Source organism: Fukomys damarensis, unplaced genomic scaffold (assembly GCF_012274545.1).
Source record: "Fukomys damarensis isolate Sample0158 unplaced genomic scaffold, DMR_v1.0_HiC HiC_scaffold_5, whole genome shotgun sequence".
Classification (NCBI taxonomy): domain Eukaryota; kingdom Metazoa; phylum Chordata; class Mammalia; order Rodentia; family Bathyergidae; genus Fukomys; species Fukomys damarensis.
Genome location: NW_022900917.1, coordinates 15,760,463 through 15,778,513, shown reverse-complemented (window position 1 = coordinate 15,778,513; position 18,051 = coordinate 15,760,463). Strand labels below are relative to the sequence as shown.

The 18,051-nt window shown below is 36.1% G+C and overlaps 1 protein-coding gene across 3 annotated transcripts in view; it reads left to right on the top strand.

The window, feature by feature from the left end:
* Vps13b (vacuolar protein sorting 13 homolog B) overlaps nt 1–18,051 on the top strand; it is a 675,222-nt gene that overhangs the window by 611,906 nt on the left and 45,265 nt on the right. For all 3 annotated transcript variants that reach the window (XM_033759979.1, XM_010619560.3, XM_010619559.3), the window contains exons 44-51: nt 2,348–2,503; nt 10,245–10,508; nt 10,906–10,989; nt 11,168–11,343; nt 12,054–12,224; nt 12,574–12,775; nt 13,818–14,006; nt 16,709–16,855. In XM_033759979.1, coding sequence (XP_033615870.1) covers nt 2,348–2,503; nt 10,245–10,508; nt 10,906–10,989; nt 11,168–11,343; nt 12,054–12,224; nt 12,574–12,775; nt 13,818–14,006; nt 16,709–16,855 — 1,389 coding nt within the window. The remainder of the gene's footprint in view (nt 1–2,347; nt 2,504–10,244; nt 10,509–10,905; nt 10,990–11,167; nt 11,344–12,053; nt 12,225–12,573; nt 12,776–13,817; nt 14,007–16,708; nt 16,856–18,051) is intronic.

Below are 18,051 nucleotides of genomic sequence, written 5' to 3'. Positions count from 1 at the left end.
AGTGTTACAAATATTTTTCTCACACTTAACTTTTATGTTTGAACTAAATCCAATTGTATGTGAGCTTTCAAAATTCAAATAAAATATCCCTAACAACGTTTTGAGAATAAATAGCTGCCAAGCAAAACCTGACAGCATATTCCTTGGTGGCAGACAGTTCTAAAAAGCTGTGTACACAAAGTGAACAGCTATCAGCTATCTTGAACTGAGCTCATATGCAAATGTGAACACACCTCAATTAAAATTACATCCTGTATATTAAAACTTTCTCTAGAGCCTATAGAATTTTCAGGAAAAATACAGTGAGCTTGACCTTAAGTACCTTGCCTCATTATTTTTTTGTCATTTTCCAGCTACCAGGCTGTCCAAAGAAAACAACTTTTTATTTCTTTTAGATTTTTGTGTGCCTTGAGCTTTATTCCCAATTGCTGCTGTTAAAAAAAAAAAAAAAAAAAAAAACTGAAATGGTTCCAAACACTGCTGTTGTTTTTCTCCCCCCGCCCCGTAACTCATATTTAAACATCAAAAATACTCTGGTACTCTTAGCTATAGAGTGTGTATAAGATCATATTTTCCCTAAAAGTATTTGCTGTACAGAATTTTTTTTTCCTTAACTGTTAGCCTTCTTTTTCAGAGGTCATCTCACTGGTAGCCTTTTGGTTTCATAGTCTCTCTGTATGGAAAAATAACTACAGTGATATCCTACTAGAAGCAAGGGAATTAATTAAGCAATTTTTAAAAAGTTTTATTCTGATATTTAAAAACAAAAAAAAATCTACTTTTGTTGTGATGATCAGTAACCTCGGGAAATTTTAAAACGGAGCCATGTTGTCAGTGCTTCTCTTAAGACTGAAACATAATATGCTCCTCAATGAAGTAAATAAGTCACACATGTAAATACCGAATAGTTTCTCTGGTGTGAATAAACTATAATTGTACATAAGGTCCTAATGAGATAATTGACAATGTGAAATAGGAAGAAAAGGGCTAAAGGCATACGGAAAATGGGAAGGGTAGGGGAAAGGGAATAAGGAAAAAAATTTGAGAAAATGGAAATGAAATGTTTGTAAATGGGGAAGGGAGGAGAGGGTAAAGGGAGGGCAGGGACAAGGGAAAAAATGAGAACCAAGACCTGTCGTGTAAAGGTAAAGATCCCAATAATGAATGTAACTACTGTATATGTAGGGAAAAAATGAGAACCAAGACCTGTCGTGTAAAGGTAAAGATCCCAATAATGAATGTAACTGTACTGTATGCCTAAAATGTACCAATAAACTCAATGAGGAAAAAAAAAAGACTGAAAGATAAAAATCTGCTTCCATCAAGACTTTTATTATTGTGGCAATTCTCATGTAAATGCTTACTGTGTCTATTATGATAGCTCTTGTAGGATGTTTTCAAAGTTTTATTCAGTCTGTTACTTGGGAGTGTTTCATAAGATTCACCTTTGATCAACTCTGTTAAAATGAGATGTAAAAATTATGTGTGTGTCATATACAAATATCTCTTCACATGACAGTTTTTCCTTATATTTAGTAAGCATATACAGAATTGTTAATTTTCCAGTTAAATGTATGTCCTAAAGAAGCAATAATTATTACATGTTTTGAAGGAATACCAATGTAGTTAAACTGATTTTCCTAGCAGAGGTAATGGCTTAGTAGTCAAAATAAAAAACACTGAATAATCGCAAAAGAAATCCAGATATTACCAAAAATGGCAATGCTAATGAATAAATAAAAATATAAATTGAGAGATTCAGTTAGTAAAAGTTATAGTAAATATATAGTGCAAAAAAGAAAGAACAAAGACATTTTAAATATGTTTAAAAATGTTGAAGGCATTTCTAATTTGATATGATCTCATAAAGTGTATATTAAGTGAATTTCTTCAAATTGCTATTTTGTTCTTTATTTTAAAAAAAAAACTGGCAATTTAGGCTCAAAAATAATGCTGCACACCAAACTCAGCTTTAACTACTGTCTAGCCATAACAAGGAATACATTATTAGCCAAAATTAAGGTTCTTTGATCTTACATTTAAACCTTCTTGTCCTCCCAATGAATGAAATGGTCTTTTCTCAAATAGACCTTTTACTACTTGATAGAACCATTATTCTTAAGAAGCTTTAAAATGTGATCTGGAAAACTACATTGACTCTATGGGGCATATTTGCTATTCTTAGCCTGATGAAATAAGCTGGAAGCAGATGAAGAATGCAGGTTAGAAAGAAAACAGATGCTAGATATTAGAAATAGAAAGGTTTTCCAGTAATGAAACTTTCATTTCAGGACTAGACATTTGTTGGCACGTGTGTCATTATGATGATGATTGTTTTTCTCTCCAGCTGTTACACATCTGTATTGAAGGTTGGGGCAATTGGCGTTGGTCAGAGCCCTTCAGTGTGGACCATGCTGGGACATTTATTAGAACAATTCAGTACAAGGGTCGCACTGCTTCCCTTATCATCAAGGTTCAGCGACTTAGTGGAGTGCAAAAACAGGTAAGTTTCTTTGTGTTCATGATCTAGACAACTCTTAATTATTTGTGGTCATGGAGACTAAAATTTAAGAGAAATGTAAATAATTGATAACAAAAATATCACAATGGTTACACCTACCAGGTACCATGCACATGAGTACTTAATAAGTACTTGTTGATGATCCTGATGATGATGATGGTTCAGACCTCTTATCCCACATCTTTTACAAGAGCTGCTAACGAGCAGTAAAATTTACTGATTTGGGTTTCACTTCTTCTCCCTGTCAGCACCTACCTTCTGGTGGAGGTGCTAATGAGCTGTGAAATAGCCAAAAGACCTTTATTGAGAAGGAAAAGAAGCAAAGGATTGTGGGGATTCTGGATAATCCACCAGTGGATAACCAGGAGTTGGTTCTCATGTGTGTGAGGAAAATCTACGTGCAAGTGTCATGATACTCTCCCGTGACTAACGGGGCCTGGGTCTCCAGCAAACTTTTCTTTGTCTAGGAGTTATTATTAACTGCAGTAAAAACTGCAGTCCAACTCTTGGCATATAAAACCTCAGCTCTCAGCACATATTTTTTACGTATTTTATAAAACTTCCTTTTGGCTGTTTTTGAAGTTCTAAGACTGCAAAAGGGGAAAAGTATCTGACACTTTTTTGTGTTCTTAAGATGTGAAAATGTGGTTTCTAAAAGATGGTTTTCAAGCACGGAGCATATGACAAGAGTAGAAGGAAGAAAAGGAAGTATTAAAATTGGAAAACTGACTTCACTGCACACATAATAACTGCATTTGTCATAAGAGTTTTAACATATACATGTGCATCTGGATTGTAGAAGTCAAACTAAAGCTTATGTGAACTGAGGACATGATAGAAACAACATTCAGTCTGTGGAAAAGGAGAGCTCTTCCTATGGAACAATAAGAAGGGTTTTTCTGTTGCCCTATGCCAAGAACAAGCAGGAAGCAACTGGCAAGAGGAACAGTAAGCCCCATACCATATGCATTCTTGGTCTGCACCTAATCAGAGAGCTGGATTTGATGTTCTCATTACTGTGTGTGACAGAAATGAGAAGTGAACCATAGCAGAAGAGTCCAGAAAAAGAAGCATAAAGAGCTTTCTTAATTAACTGGTCACTTCTCAGAATATGTGTGATTGCATACAGTGGAACCAAATAAAATGGAAGATACCAAATATGTGACATAATCTTTGCTCTTAAATTTCAAATTTATGTAAACCCATCCATGTATACAACTGATAGCAAGTGTGAAGAGAATTTAGAAGACGCAGCTTGAGTTGGGTTTTGGAAAATATGTAGAATTTGGATTAAGAAGAGCATTCCAAGCAGACAGGATAGCATAAATAAAGATACAAAGACAGGATTAATGCATCTTACTGAAGGACTCATGAGAAGACAGTCTACTAGTGTGACCTCTGAGCTAGAGTCTTAAGAACTGAAGTATCTCTGAGTTCCTCAGAGCTCTCTTACAGAGGTGGGCTCAGGAAGGTCATACTGATGTTCTGATTCCATCACTCAGACTCTTGGTGAAATGTCTCATCCACCTTTCAATCTACTAGCAAGTCTGTTCTCTCACACTACCAGCTTTGAGGAAATTCTCTTAAATTTGAACCAAAATCTTTCACCATTCCACCAACTTCTACCATTCTTCAAAATGGTGAGGCATACAGAGCTGGCACACAAAGCTTGTTATGAGGACTCCACACGTCTCCTCTCCTCTGTAGGCTTTCAAAAATGTTTCCTCTTAATTTTCTTCTCTAGCTTAAGCCAGTGATTCTGAAACTCTAGTATGCATTAGAATCTCTAGAGGACTCACCAAGATAGATTGCTGGGTCTCACCCCCAGGGTTTCAGATCCAGGAGGTCTCGGGTATGGCCTGATAATCCCTTTTCTAACATGTTTCCCGGGATGTTGATACAACTGGTCCAGGGCACATAATTTTGACAACCATAGATCTGATCTAAACTTTCCCAGTTTCTTCAACTCTTTTGCATATAGTTGCTAAAACTTTCACCAATGAATAAAGTTGGAGAAATAGTTTTAATTGTATGCCCTGGTGGTTAAGATTATACATAGGCAACTGTCTGTGTTTCCTTGTTAACTATGTGATCTTGAGCAAGTTATTTGAACTTTTTATAAATCAGTATTGTAATCAATAAAATGAGGATAGTAACAGTGCCTTCCCCAGGAAATTAGCATAAGGGTTAAATGAGTTTCTATATACAGAGTATTTACAGTATGCCTCGCCAGCCCATTGTCATAACCCAATAAAGTTCACTTATAACTATTGTACTGAAATATTCTTAGGAATGAGTAATGAGAGTTGGACTTTTCTGTATTACTATAATAATGGCTCATTCTTGCATACGTATTATTTTTAAGGAATGATGTTAAATTTCAGGGATAAATTGATATATACAACTTTCCTACGTAGATATTACCAAATGTCAAAAAAATGCGGTAATTTGAAAAATACATTTTTTGGACAAATACATTTCTAAAAACTTACAAAGTTCACTTATGTCCTTCACCCCAACCCCCCCCACACACACACAAACATACACAATCAAATTTTTAAATGTCTTTTTCAGTTGGATTTATTTTTACTGTCGGGGTAGTTTAGCATTCAGATTAAAGTTAAAGTACATCAGAGACAAAGGATTTTCTCAGTTGGTTAAGTTAGGAAGAAAGAAAGGAACCAAGCTTCAGAAGACCTTTGTGAATTCCTGCCTCCCTCACATCTTGGCTTCTTTCCTACTTCTCCACCTGGTCGTGGAAATTTGCAGTAAATTGCAGCTGCCTAATTACTAAAGCTCATTTGGGGAGGTGAGTGTGTACAGATCCCTGAGGTACGTTAACCACATTAATATGTCCCTAAATAATGGAGAATTGGCTGAAGCTCTTTTTAACATTGATGCTTGGTTATCTGTACTCTGCCTTTCCTATACTCCTCTTGTTTCCCCCAGTCAAATGTAAACTGACCACATATAAAGTTTCCCAGGGACTTTGTACATTATACAACTACTTGTGTACACATACTTGCTTCTGTGTTTCTCATCCCTTCACTGATGAAACCTTTACCACTCTAAAATCTCACATGTACATATGTATGTGTGTATGTTTGTATCTTTATACATACACTTTTAATCATGGCTAAGATATCATTTTCCAGTGCATCTGGTGTTCTGGACTTATTTTTTAATATCACTATTCTTCTTGGCACTGTTCTAATAAGAGTTCTGAAACCTGCTAAGTAAAATCATATGTGGAAATCTTCAATACACATCTTTGTGGCTTTGAGAAAGGAGGGAAATTAGTGTGAAACCTGGAAATGTGTATTAAAAAGAAACCCTACATTAAAAAAAAATGTAGCTGTCTTCAACTGATAAATTTATCTTGAAATTCTAACCATAATTTTCAAAATAAAGGTACTCTAAGTTGGCCACTTTGAAGAAAAGCAGACTGAGCTCTCCTGAACCCTGTGGCCATGAAGGAGACCCACTCCCATGAGGAGCCATTTTGGATTTCCTTTCATCCAAGTAGTCCTTTGCCACTTTTATGGATTTTCTTTTTATCAAATTTGAAAGCCATTTAACAGCCTTTTTAGTTGAAAATGAAACTATAAAAAAAAACCACCAAGAGTATCTTTGTCTTTAAACAAAGTGAACCCCAGATGGTTGCAGAGAATCCAAGATTTCTGTGAAAGACAGTGAAATTCTCTTCCAAATTTCCTAGGGTCCAAAGGTTGCAAAGCAAGAGCCACGCACATATGTTGCCAGGCCTGGTTATATCAAGAATAAAAACAAAGTTAAACACTTCCTCCAAGTTTTCACATGTTTATTTAAAGTTAAGTCCTGCTATGGCATCACAAGTCTTATCATGAGTGCCTAGTAATCCGTAGCATATACTAAAGAAAAGTTTGCTTGCTAATTTAGAACTCAGTTCAGTTGGCTTTTATGGTTTGTTATTGTGGAAGCGTGGTTTTAAAAGACTATAGTGGCTGGTGTGTCTAGGGGAAGTATAACTGAAGGGTGGCTTCGTTTTACAAATGTGCTCCTTTTAAAGAAGAAGTCGAACAAATAGTTGGAAAATAAATGTGTAAGAAAGTATTAAATTATTTCACATTGTCAGTTATATCACTAGGATCTTATGTACCATTATAGTTTTTCACACCAGAGAAATTATTCGATATTTATACATATGTGACTTATTTGTTTCACTTAGGAGTGTATCCTCAATATGTATCCAATTTCCTATGAGTGACTTTAATTTCTCATTCTTTATGGAAGAGTCAAGGAAAGGTAATAAGGGAAAAGAAAAAAAACATGAAAAAATAGAAATAAAGTGTTTATAAATAAGGAAGGGAAAAGGGGGTGAAAGGAGGACAGGGATAAGGTGAAAAAAATGAGAACCAAGACCTGTCATGTAGAGGTACAAGATCCCAATGATGAATGTAACTGTACTGTATACCTGAAATGTACCAGTAAACTCAAGGAGAAAAAAATGTGATATACATGAAATGGAATATTATTCAGCCATAGCAATAGTAAAATTATGTTATTGGCAGGAAAACAGATCATGAAACAGTAATACTAAGTAAAATAAATGAGATGCCAAAAGTTAAATATTATAAACCTTCTCTTAGAAGAGAAACCCAAAATATAAACAAATAAAATAGTACAATAAAGGAAAAATGTTAAAAATTTTAAAAGCAGACTTTTTAAGTTAGAGAAGATGATCAGAAAAAAAGGAGAGGATGGAGGTGGGTAAAAGGACCAAAATGCTCAAGACATGTTATTATGTACATGTATCAGTTCCCCAAAATTAAATGAAACAATCTATGCTATTAAAAATAAATAAAGGCTGAACATGGTGGCTCACACCTGTAATCCCAGCACTTGGGAGGCTGAGGCAGGAGGATCACTGTGAGTTCAAGACCAGCCTGGGCTACATAGTGAATTCCAGGTCAGTCTCAACTACATAGTGAGACCCTGTCTCAAAAAAATAAATAAATAAATAAATAAATAACCAAATTAGAGTTTACAAAAAAAAGAAAATATTAAACCCCACTGTTCAAATAGCATAACGTAGAACCATCATGTCAATCTAGTGGACTTGTTTTGGATAAATAATAATTCATTCCTAAATAGTTATTCATCTGGGCATGATGTACACAGGTAGCCTCAGATAACTTGAGAGGCAGAGGCAGAAGATTTGTGCATATTATATGGCCAGCCTGGGCAGTTTAGCGAGACTCTGTCTCAAAAAGAAACATCACCCAGGTGTGGTGGTGCACGCCTGTAATCCCAGCACTCGGGAGGCTAAGGCAGGAGGATCGCTGTGAATTCGAGACCAGCATGGGCTACATAGTGAGTTCCAGGTCAGTCTCAACTACATAGTGAGACCCTGTCTCAAAAAACAAACAAACAAAAAATCACTTACCCATATTTATTTGTGGAAATAATAGTTGATTTTAAACATTGGTTATAGATTTCTTTTCGTGATATAGTTAATGAATCATCTAGTATGTTGCCACTTGAAGTTATAAAATGCTTTTTAATTTTCATAGCAGATCCTATTATCCCCATCTTGCATTTATTTTTCACATTATACAGAGGACGAACACAGGTCTGATGTTGGTTAACTCGGCACTACAGTGCTGCCTGTACTTTGCTTCCCTGCCATCCTCCTATATTTGCCCTTCTTTGACAGAAAAAGAGGGCTTCTCTTCTTAAACTGTCTCCCTTATTACTAAGGAATAAAATCTTCTCTAGAGCCTTTTGGCCACTTCCCTTTTCATGTTATTAACTGATTGGCAAAGAAAATGGAGTTAGTTACCATGATTAGCTTGTAATAATTGTATCACAGTTCGGAGGACTAAAGGAGGCATCCCTCTCCCCTAAGGGCTTGGCTGTCTTTTGATAGCTAAGTTAAATCAGAGTTTTAATAGCAAGGAGAAAGGGGAACACACTGTTAGGAAGGGAACCAATGGGGCCTGTCACAAATGTGGTATGATGAGCAGCCTTTACTCTGTGTCTTATGGAATCTAAGTATTCTTAATAAGTAGGTATTTATTTTATGAGAGATAGACAGCGTGACTGGCTCTGAACACACACATTAGGCCAGACTATCTGTGTACCATAACTATACAAAGTCTCTGTGCCCACTTTTCTTCTTGTTAAGATAGTCATAATAACACCTCCTTTGTAAGGTTGCTCTGTGATAAAGAGGATCATAGAACAAATAGAGGATACGTGGGAGTGGTTCACTGAATAGTCGATTGCAAACTGGCTCCTGCTTTCATAGAGACAGAGGCTCCACAGTCAGGCTCCACAGTCGGCAGGTTGAAGAGCCACTGTGTTGTTCCTGTCCAAGACTAAAAACCTGAGATCCGGTAGAGCCAGTGGTATAAATTTCAGCCCAAAACCCACAACTTGAAGACCTAGAAGAACCATTGATTCAGTTCAAGTTTGAAGGCCAGAAAAGACCAACATCCCAGCTCAAGTACTAAGGCAGAACAAGTCCCTGTTAGTCTGCATTTTTGTTCTAGTTGTGTCTTCAATTGATTGGATAATGTTCATTCACCCTGTGGCGTGAGGGCATCTGTTTCTCACAGTCTACTAATCCACATTGTCATTGAGAAACACCCTCTCAGATCTATTCAGAATAATGTTTGACTGAATGTCTTGACAGTCCATGGCCCACTGGAGTTGACACATTAAATTTAACTTTCACATCCTTAGGCCTATAAGTATATTTGGTATTGTTAATATTTGTGATCTGAAAAAAATGTTAAAAAGAAATCTAGTTTGTGAAAGTTCTGTTTTCATCACTCATAGTGAGTACTCATACTTTAAAAGAATTTGCTTTCTAAAAGTATTTATTGCATAGAAATAAATTTTTTCAGGCCAAGAATGTAGCTCAGCAGCACAGTGTCTGGTAAGTATGAATCCCTGAGTTCAATTCCCAGTTCCAAAAAATTTTTTTCATTATCTCCTCATTTTCAACCAACTTAAACATTTGTTGATGCCATGAACTATATTCCTAGCTGGCAGCAAAACTGGATAATCTATGAGTTAGTGGATAACTCTGTGTTTTATAGGGATACATACTCCTACAATGTAGAAGAAACTGAGTAAAATGAAAATTAGGTATCTCACCAAATGTAATTTGTTTAGGGTTATACAGAGATCTCTTACTGGATTAGAGTACAACAGACCTTTAGAAATCATCTGCAAGGAATAGACTGATCATAATTGCCCTTTCCGTTACCAGAACTAAATGCTTGCATTCAATTCCTATCCTTTTCAACTTCATAATTTAACTAAATTAACTACTACTAGTCACGTTTTGTGGCTTTAGCAACACTTTCTTCTAATTGACTTCAACATTTCTTCAACTCTTTTTCTCCAGCCCCTTTGCCTCTTCTCTTTTCATTCTGGGTCTGCCTGTATAGTACTGGTCAGTTTCTGGGTTTGTGTTTCCACCACCCCTCCATAACTATCCTCTGTCAACACACTTTGCTGGGCTTTTACTTCACAAGTCTTTAACTCCAGCTCTCTTCTTTCTCAAGCATCTGACCGGTATTTCCAGGAGGCCACTGGACCCTGCCTGTTGTCTTTCCTTTAAATTCTGCAAACTCAAACACAACAAAATCCATTCTTTCTTCAAATTTCTTTTCCTTGTTATTAATGAAGTCTGAATTGATGAAGCCTTATATACTTATATATTATCTTTTAGATTATCATCTCTGGAAGACAGATCATCTGCAGTTACTTGTCTGAAAGCATAGAACTAAAAGTTGTTCAGCATTACATTAGCCAAGATGGACAAGCTGTGGTTCGAGAACATTTTGACTGCCTTGCACCCAAAAAGAAATTGCCTTCATACATACTGGAAAACAGTGAACTGACAGAGTTATGTGTGAAGGCCAAAGGAGATGAAGACTGGTCAAGAGATGTGTGCCTGGAATCCAGAGCCATGGAGGATAGCACTGTCATCCAGGTATGAGAAGCAATCCGGTCTAGAGTAGAGCAGCTTTAAAAGTGAAATTTCTCAGTATGCTCTTTGCTTAACACAGCATTTCGTTTATTGAAGAGTAATACATAAAAAGGGGGAGGAGCTGAAAAAACAGAAAGCCTATGAAGAGTGCTTCTCAGACCGTTCCCAGCTCTGTCTTTCCCAGACGCAGGAAAGTTACACCTTGGAAGAGACTCATGAACCAGGGCTTTATGTTATAATGAAGTCTGTTTTTAATTAGCTGTTTCTTACTTTTCTTCTATAACTTTAAACTTTTTTTATCCTCCAAACTGAGGATAAAGTGTCTTATGTCAGTACTTTATTTTGATTAATTAGTAAGCTGTTTAGTATTTAAAAGGACCCTTTCCTATCTCGTGTGCAGGTGCCATCTTCAAACAGCTCCATTATTTATGTCTGGTGCACAGTTTTGACTTTAGAACCCAACTCTCAAGTACAACAACGAATGGTGAGTACTTTCCCAACCGTAAAATACAGTATATGACTCTGACCTTTCCTGTTCTGAAATAAATTAAGGTTAGAGTGACCTAGGGAAGAGATTTATTACAAGTTTGTTTCAGCATCAAACAGCTGGAATACTGCAACAAAGCAAATATGAAAGTTGTTCTGTCCTTTTATTTTTATAGATTGTGTTCAGCCCTCTTTTTATCATAAGGAGTCATCTTCCAGACCCCATTATCATACATTTGGAGAAAAGGAGTCTAGGACTGAGTGAAACACAGATTATTCCAGGAAAAGGGCAGGAAAAGCCACTGCAAAACATAGAACCTGACCTTATACATCACCTCACATTTCAAGCAAGGTATTATCAAAATACATGTATTTTCCTAAAACAAATTCAGCAGAAAAGTATTTGGTATTTTTGAGGGAGAAGGGAACATGGATGGAATTTTTATTGTATGTTTTCTTATCTTAGGAGAATATTATTTGTTTGTACAGCCTAATGTTTTCTTAATTCTACCTTATAGTTTTAGATAAAAGTTATCCTTTCTCATTAAGCTGAGGAAAAACTCAAATCATCAGAAAACGTAATTTAATTGAGGTGATGGGTGGTGTGTGTGTGTGTGTGTGTGTGTGTGTGTGTGTGTGTGTTTGAGACAGGATCTCACTATGTAATCCAGGCCAGCCTTCAACCTAAACTATGTAGCATAGGCTACCTTGAACTCAGGATCCTTCTGTTTTAGCCTCCCAAGTGCTCAGATGGGGAGTATACTACCATTCCCAGCCTTAGATTTAATTTCATATGATTTCTATAGTGGAAGAAGATAAGACTAGAAATGTCACCCAGGTGTCGGTTAGTGGGGAGGAAAATTGAGGGCACAGACAATCCAAAGACTGTTATAAATTCCTAAATCACTAAAAATTCACTCAATCTCACAAAAACCCATTGGTCTACAGTATATTTTATAGTTTGATTTTTTTAAAAATAAATTGTAGACCACTCTAAAAATATGGTATTTATTCTTGCTTTATTTAGTTTATTTGTTTTTTTTTGTTTCCTCCATTTCCTAGAGAAGAATATGATCCTTCAGATTGTGCTGTTCCCATCTCAACAGCCCTCATTAGGCAGATAGCCACTAAGATACACCCTGAAGGCACAGTCAATCAGATCCTTGATGATTTCTATGGGCCAAAAAAGACACTTGAGCCCACATGGCCCTATAATAAGAAGGATTCTGACAGGTAACGTTCTTTGGAAATCTTTTTCTATGCACACTTCTACATGTTAATAAGTGACCATTCACAAAAATATTCATACTATAAAATGGTACAGAAATGGTATTTACACATTTGTCAGATTCTGACCTTTTTGTCATTGAGTAAATACAATTTATAGATTTTTAAAAGTCATAATCTAGAACACAATTGCATGAAAAATTGGTTTTTCCTGCTTGCAAATTCAGCGTTGAATGTGTCTGGTGTGAAGAAGTATCATACAGGAGCATTTTGTATCTGGAATGCTTAAGCATATTTCATAAATACTGAAGTCATCATGTTTCATTGAGTCTCTTGGATGTGGTATTTGGAACAGGAACGAACAGCTGAGTCAGTGGGATAGCCCAATGAGAGTGAAGCTGTCAGTCTGGAAGCCATATGTTAGAACTTTGTTGATAGAACTTCTACCCTGGGCCCTGCTTATCAATCAGTCCAAGTGGGACCTCTGGCTGTTTGAAGGAGAGAAGATTGTTTTACAAGTTCCTGCTGGCAAAATCATTATTCCTCCTAATTTTCAGGTACTATAACATTTAAAACTAACACTAATTCTTTTCTCTCAACAGCTAGATTTTATTCTGAGGTTATATTTATGATCTTAACAGAATGAATCAGTTATGGAAAACTGTCTTAATGATACATACATAAGAGTATGGAAGCTTTCTGATACTCAGAAGCTTCTCAGATGTCTTTCCCCATTAGCAGCATCCCTGGTTAAGGTATCATTAAATTTGTTACATAACTTGTACTAGCTCATTCCACTGCATGCAGGGTATTTGACAAGTATCAGGGTTGATCTATTCCATTCATCGAGAATACGTATGGTAATCCACCCCTAAGTACACTTTGCAGTTCTCCTGGAAATTCTCTGAAATCTATAAGGTGTTGAGGATTTCTAAACATCATTTCGAAAGAGCTTTTCCTTATAAATGGACTAGTATGTCCATAATTATGAATGTTTACCTGATTGTTGATGATAACACGGAATCATTAGAGAAAAACCTAATTTACAAGATAAAATTTCACGGAAGATTTTATATGAAGTAACAAGAAAATTAAATTTATAAAGCTAGCTCATTTCAAGAAGACATGTAAGTCTACAAGAAAACAGAATAAACAGAACTCCTATTTGTCTCAAAGAGGACAATTTAGAGTCCTGTATTTTTAGCTCCAACCCATAAACATCTTTATTCAATTCATTTTTCCTTTTTGTTCAAATAATCAGATGCTGTTACCTTATGAAATTGGAATGTTGACCTGTGTTAGACCTAGTGTTGCATATTATTCTCTTGTCAAATGAGATGAAACCTTCAGTTTTTAAGCCTTAGGTATTCAGTTTTTCCCTCTTCCAAAAAAATTAATTTCAATGTGAGTCAAAAAGACATTGGGAACTAAGATAAAATGCATGTTGCCATTATAGCCCCCCAAAAAAAGAAAGCAGGGATGAGGAGGCTATTTGTTTGCCTTGGTAGCCCCACTATATCGTATTTTTTAAATCCTGGAATTCAGGTCAAAATGTCATAATTAAGAAAAACATTCTAAATGGAGATATTATTTTTCTAGGAAGCTTTTCAAATTGGGATATACTGGGCAAATACAAATACTGTGCACAAGTCAGTAGCAGTTAAACTGGTTCATAACCTGACATCTCCAAAATGGAAAGATGGAGGCAATGGTGAGGTTGTGACATTGGATGAAGAAGCATTTGTTGATGTTGAAATAAGACTCGGTGCTTTCCCAGGACACCAGAAGGTAAAATCAAAGTTGATATGGCTCAGTGGAAATTGCATACCCACCCTTTAAACTGTTTCAAATGAATTCATCTTTTCTATTTTAATCCTTTTTGGGTTTTACTTATTCTCAATAATGTACAACAGTGAAACATTATTTCTTCCTAGTCCTCTGTTTTATAGTATTTTTTCCTTTACTAGTGATAAAAGCTGTGTCACATAATTTATCCAATAACTGTTCTATTTCAAAATACTCAGCAGTCACTTGATTTATAGTACGTTGGGGGAAATAATCTTATTCCAAAATATCCACAAATTATACTTTGCCTCCTTTTTTAGAACAGGAAATGGAGCTGCTAACATTCAGAGCATTAAGCAAAAAGACAAAGTTTCCTCAGCATAGATTATTTCCTGAGCAAAATGGTGTGGACTTATTCTTTTCCCATACAACCAGTGCTACAAAGCCAGGCTTGGTGGTGTGCACGGCTGTCATCCCAGCACTTGGGAGGCTGAGATAAATGTATCACCATGAGTTCGAGGCCAGCCTGGACAACATAGTGACACCATGTCTTAAAAAACAAACAAACAAACAAAAAACAAAGAAAGAACTTGTTTCAAGAGGGAAGTGTTCATGTTCTTAGAGACATGTATACAAAAACATATTGACTCCATTGTTTAATGCAAATAGTGTGCATGTTTCAGTATAAATCTAAAGCTTATGAAAACCAGTTAATTGAATAACATAATAATGTGTACATGAAAGTACAATATCAACGTGCCATATGGAAGCCTCATTCTTTTCTTAAAATATCTTCATTATTTTAGCTGTCCCAAATGAGAAAAAGAAGGGATACTTTAGCAGAGTAGTATAATTCAAATGACCTTTCCCTAGGGAAAAGTTAGATTTTTTTGTTTTTTTTTTTTTGATGAGCATCTTTGAAGAACCTTTTGAGAAAGTGTCATTTGTTCACTTTTTTAAAAAATAAGTTTCTCTTCTTAAGAAAGAAGTTGGCCTTTTTTCAGTGTTCAGACTGGTATCCATTTCCTCAGAGTTGTCTGGGCAACACATGTTGATGCTCTGCTGGCCAGAGCACTGTAACACGGGTGTAAAGGGTGAAGAGCTGTAAGCATGAATCACCCAGAGTCAAATAGTTATGAATTGAGAACTACCATCAAAATCTGGGAAAAAATGCTGCAGTATACAGTTAGGCACTCATTACCTCTAGCTTCTCACAAAGTAGCCACAGTGAGTGCTGAATGAATGTTTGTGGATGAATGAATGCGCTATTGGAGGTCCATTTATTGATGTCCAGTTATTCTGTATTAGTAACTCATATTTTTATTCACATTTATACTCTTAAATTATTGAGAAACCCAGAGACCCTTTACTTCTGTGGGTTATATCAGTTTTATCAGATTAAAAATTAAGAGAAAAAAAATTTTTTTCAGCTTTGAATTTATTGGTACATTTTAGGGATACAGTACAGTTACATTCATTGTTGGGATCTTGTACCTCTACATGACAAGTCTTGATTCTCATTTTTTCCCCCTACCCCTGCCCTCCCTTCACCCCCCCCCCCCCCCCCACAAAAACCTTATTTCCATCTTTTCTTTATCTCACATTTTTTTCTTTTCCCTTATTACCCTTCCCCTACACATCCCACCTTCTCTACACCTGTAGCTCCTTTCTTCCCATTTAAGAGAAAAATTTTTAAAACATACTCCATTACCTATAGAGTGATCACATCATATGTCATAGCTTCTGAATAAAAGCTGTACACTTATGAGGAAATTAGACTGAAAAGATAAACAGTATCTTAGTACTTTTATAAAAATAGTTTTCACCTTGGGTCCCCTTGCTCAGACGTTCCCCCATGAATCTTCCAGATACCTTTTGAGAACTACTGCGCTAAGATTACCACATATTACGTGGGTACATTTTTAGTGAAGTCATGTCTTCTGTGAGCATTGGTTGTTCTTGTGGTATTGATAAGCAGTGAGACCATGCATATAGTGGTAAAGAACAGCACCCCAGAGTCACAGCATGGGATTCCACCTCCAACCAGACCTTGGGCAAGTTGCTTAACCTCTTTGTGCCTCATTTTCCTCTACTGTACAATGAGGTAATAGTAACTACCGTAACTACCCTACCCTATGTAAATATTATGAGGAATTTGTAAGTTAATATGCACAAAGTACTTAAAGCTGATAGGAGAAGCGTAACATAATAATAGGTAAGGATCAATAATTACTCTTTTCATTATCGTCATCACCATCATCATCATCATCATTACCAGTTTCCAGAACTCTCCCTAGCTCATAACAGGCATTCTGTGAGATCACTGCTGTGATGAGCAGCATGAGGAGGGATGTTGGGTTGAATGTTGTTGAGTAAGATGAGTGGTGTTAGATTACATATAAGTGCTCTATAAATAAACACTCAGTGAGGTAATTTAGGAAGTAATCCAAAAACAAGTCTCTTTTTGCTCACTATGCAGTAATAGCAAGAGTAACTGGCTGATGAAAGTACCCTATTAGAGAGTAAATACTGTCCTCTGACATTGGCCAGGACATTTTTGAAACTGCAAGGGAATGCTATTAAATACTCTGGAGAAATGTAAAATTAGTGCTGTCTTGGACAACCAATAGATAAAATAGCATTTTAAGAATAGTCATGTGATCAGTATATGCTTATGGTAAAAATTGCTCTTTCCTCAATTACAGCTCTGTCAGTTCTGCATTTCTTCCATGGTACAGCAAGGCATACAAATTATTCAGATTGAAGATAAGACTACAATAATCAATAATACACCCTATCACATATTTTATAAACCACAGTTATCTGTCTCCAGTCCACATTCGGGAAAGGAGGTAAGCAGTTTGTAACATGATTGCTTTGTCTACATTATGATAAGTTAGCAACAAATAGGATAAACTATTTTTAGCCTAGAGCAAGAAAATGTTAACACTGACTATATGTAAAGAGAAATCCACTTATTTTTGCTGTAACTAAAACCATGGATGCCATGGTCAGTGCTTCCACAATAATCAATGAGCAGTAATCGTACAAACCAGCAGATCCCCAGCTGCTCAGAGGCTCCAACGCAGGCCTCTAGCAACCTCACTAAACCCCTGCTAGCCGAGTACTATTCCTGAGCACTGGCTCCCTACTTGCATGAGAAAGAACGTTTGCCTCACAGGCTGCAGTGCCAAAGGTAGAGCCCTGTGGGCCAAGGATGAGGCCCTGAGCTCAGCCCCAGGTCTGGGAACAGTGAGCTTGTGTCGGTGAAGGAGGTGAATCTGAAGACATACCACCTCATTTACATTAACATAATGGTAGAATAAGCAGAAGATAAATCCAGGATTGATAAGAGGAATTTTTAATTCAGCTTTTTGTGTAATTAAAATGAACAATTATGTTTTAAGAAAGCAAGGAAATTTTTCAAAATTTTATAATTTGCTAAGTGGTATGTTAACTATTTTATGCTTTTGAAACTACTGTATAGCATTATCTTTCTTTACTTTTGTCTGCACTTATTTTAATACTTTCAGCTCCTAAAATTACATTAGCATAATTAAATAGGATAAAAGCTTTATATTTTTTAGCTTACAATATGTTGTAATATTTACAAAAGTATCAGAATTTCATCCTAGTTCACCAAAAGAGTGATAAAAATAAATAGGTGGCCAGCAGTACCCAGATGATTTCCCACATGGAAAATAGAACTCAACAGTATTCACGTTGTAAGTGAGAATTTGACCTGGTCGTTTTCTTGCTTCTCCTCATCCTAGGGCAAGACACTGGATTAGGGCTTTCCACACTGACAAATTTTCTCATCTGTAAGATGAATAATCTTTCATTCCATGTAGATTTTGTGAGGGTTGAATAAGATAAGTAAATGACAGTTGCTGCCAGAAGCTGCGAAAGTGTCACCTAAAACCCCTGATTCACCTCAGCTTCCCAGAAAGTGGAGAAAGTAGGGAAGTCTGGCTCTTTCCTGCTAGAGGAATGTTCCTTTTTGTTGTTATTATTTGTTTTTTGTTGTTTTGTTTTGTTTTAAATACTG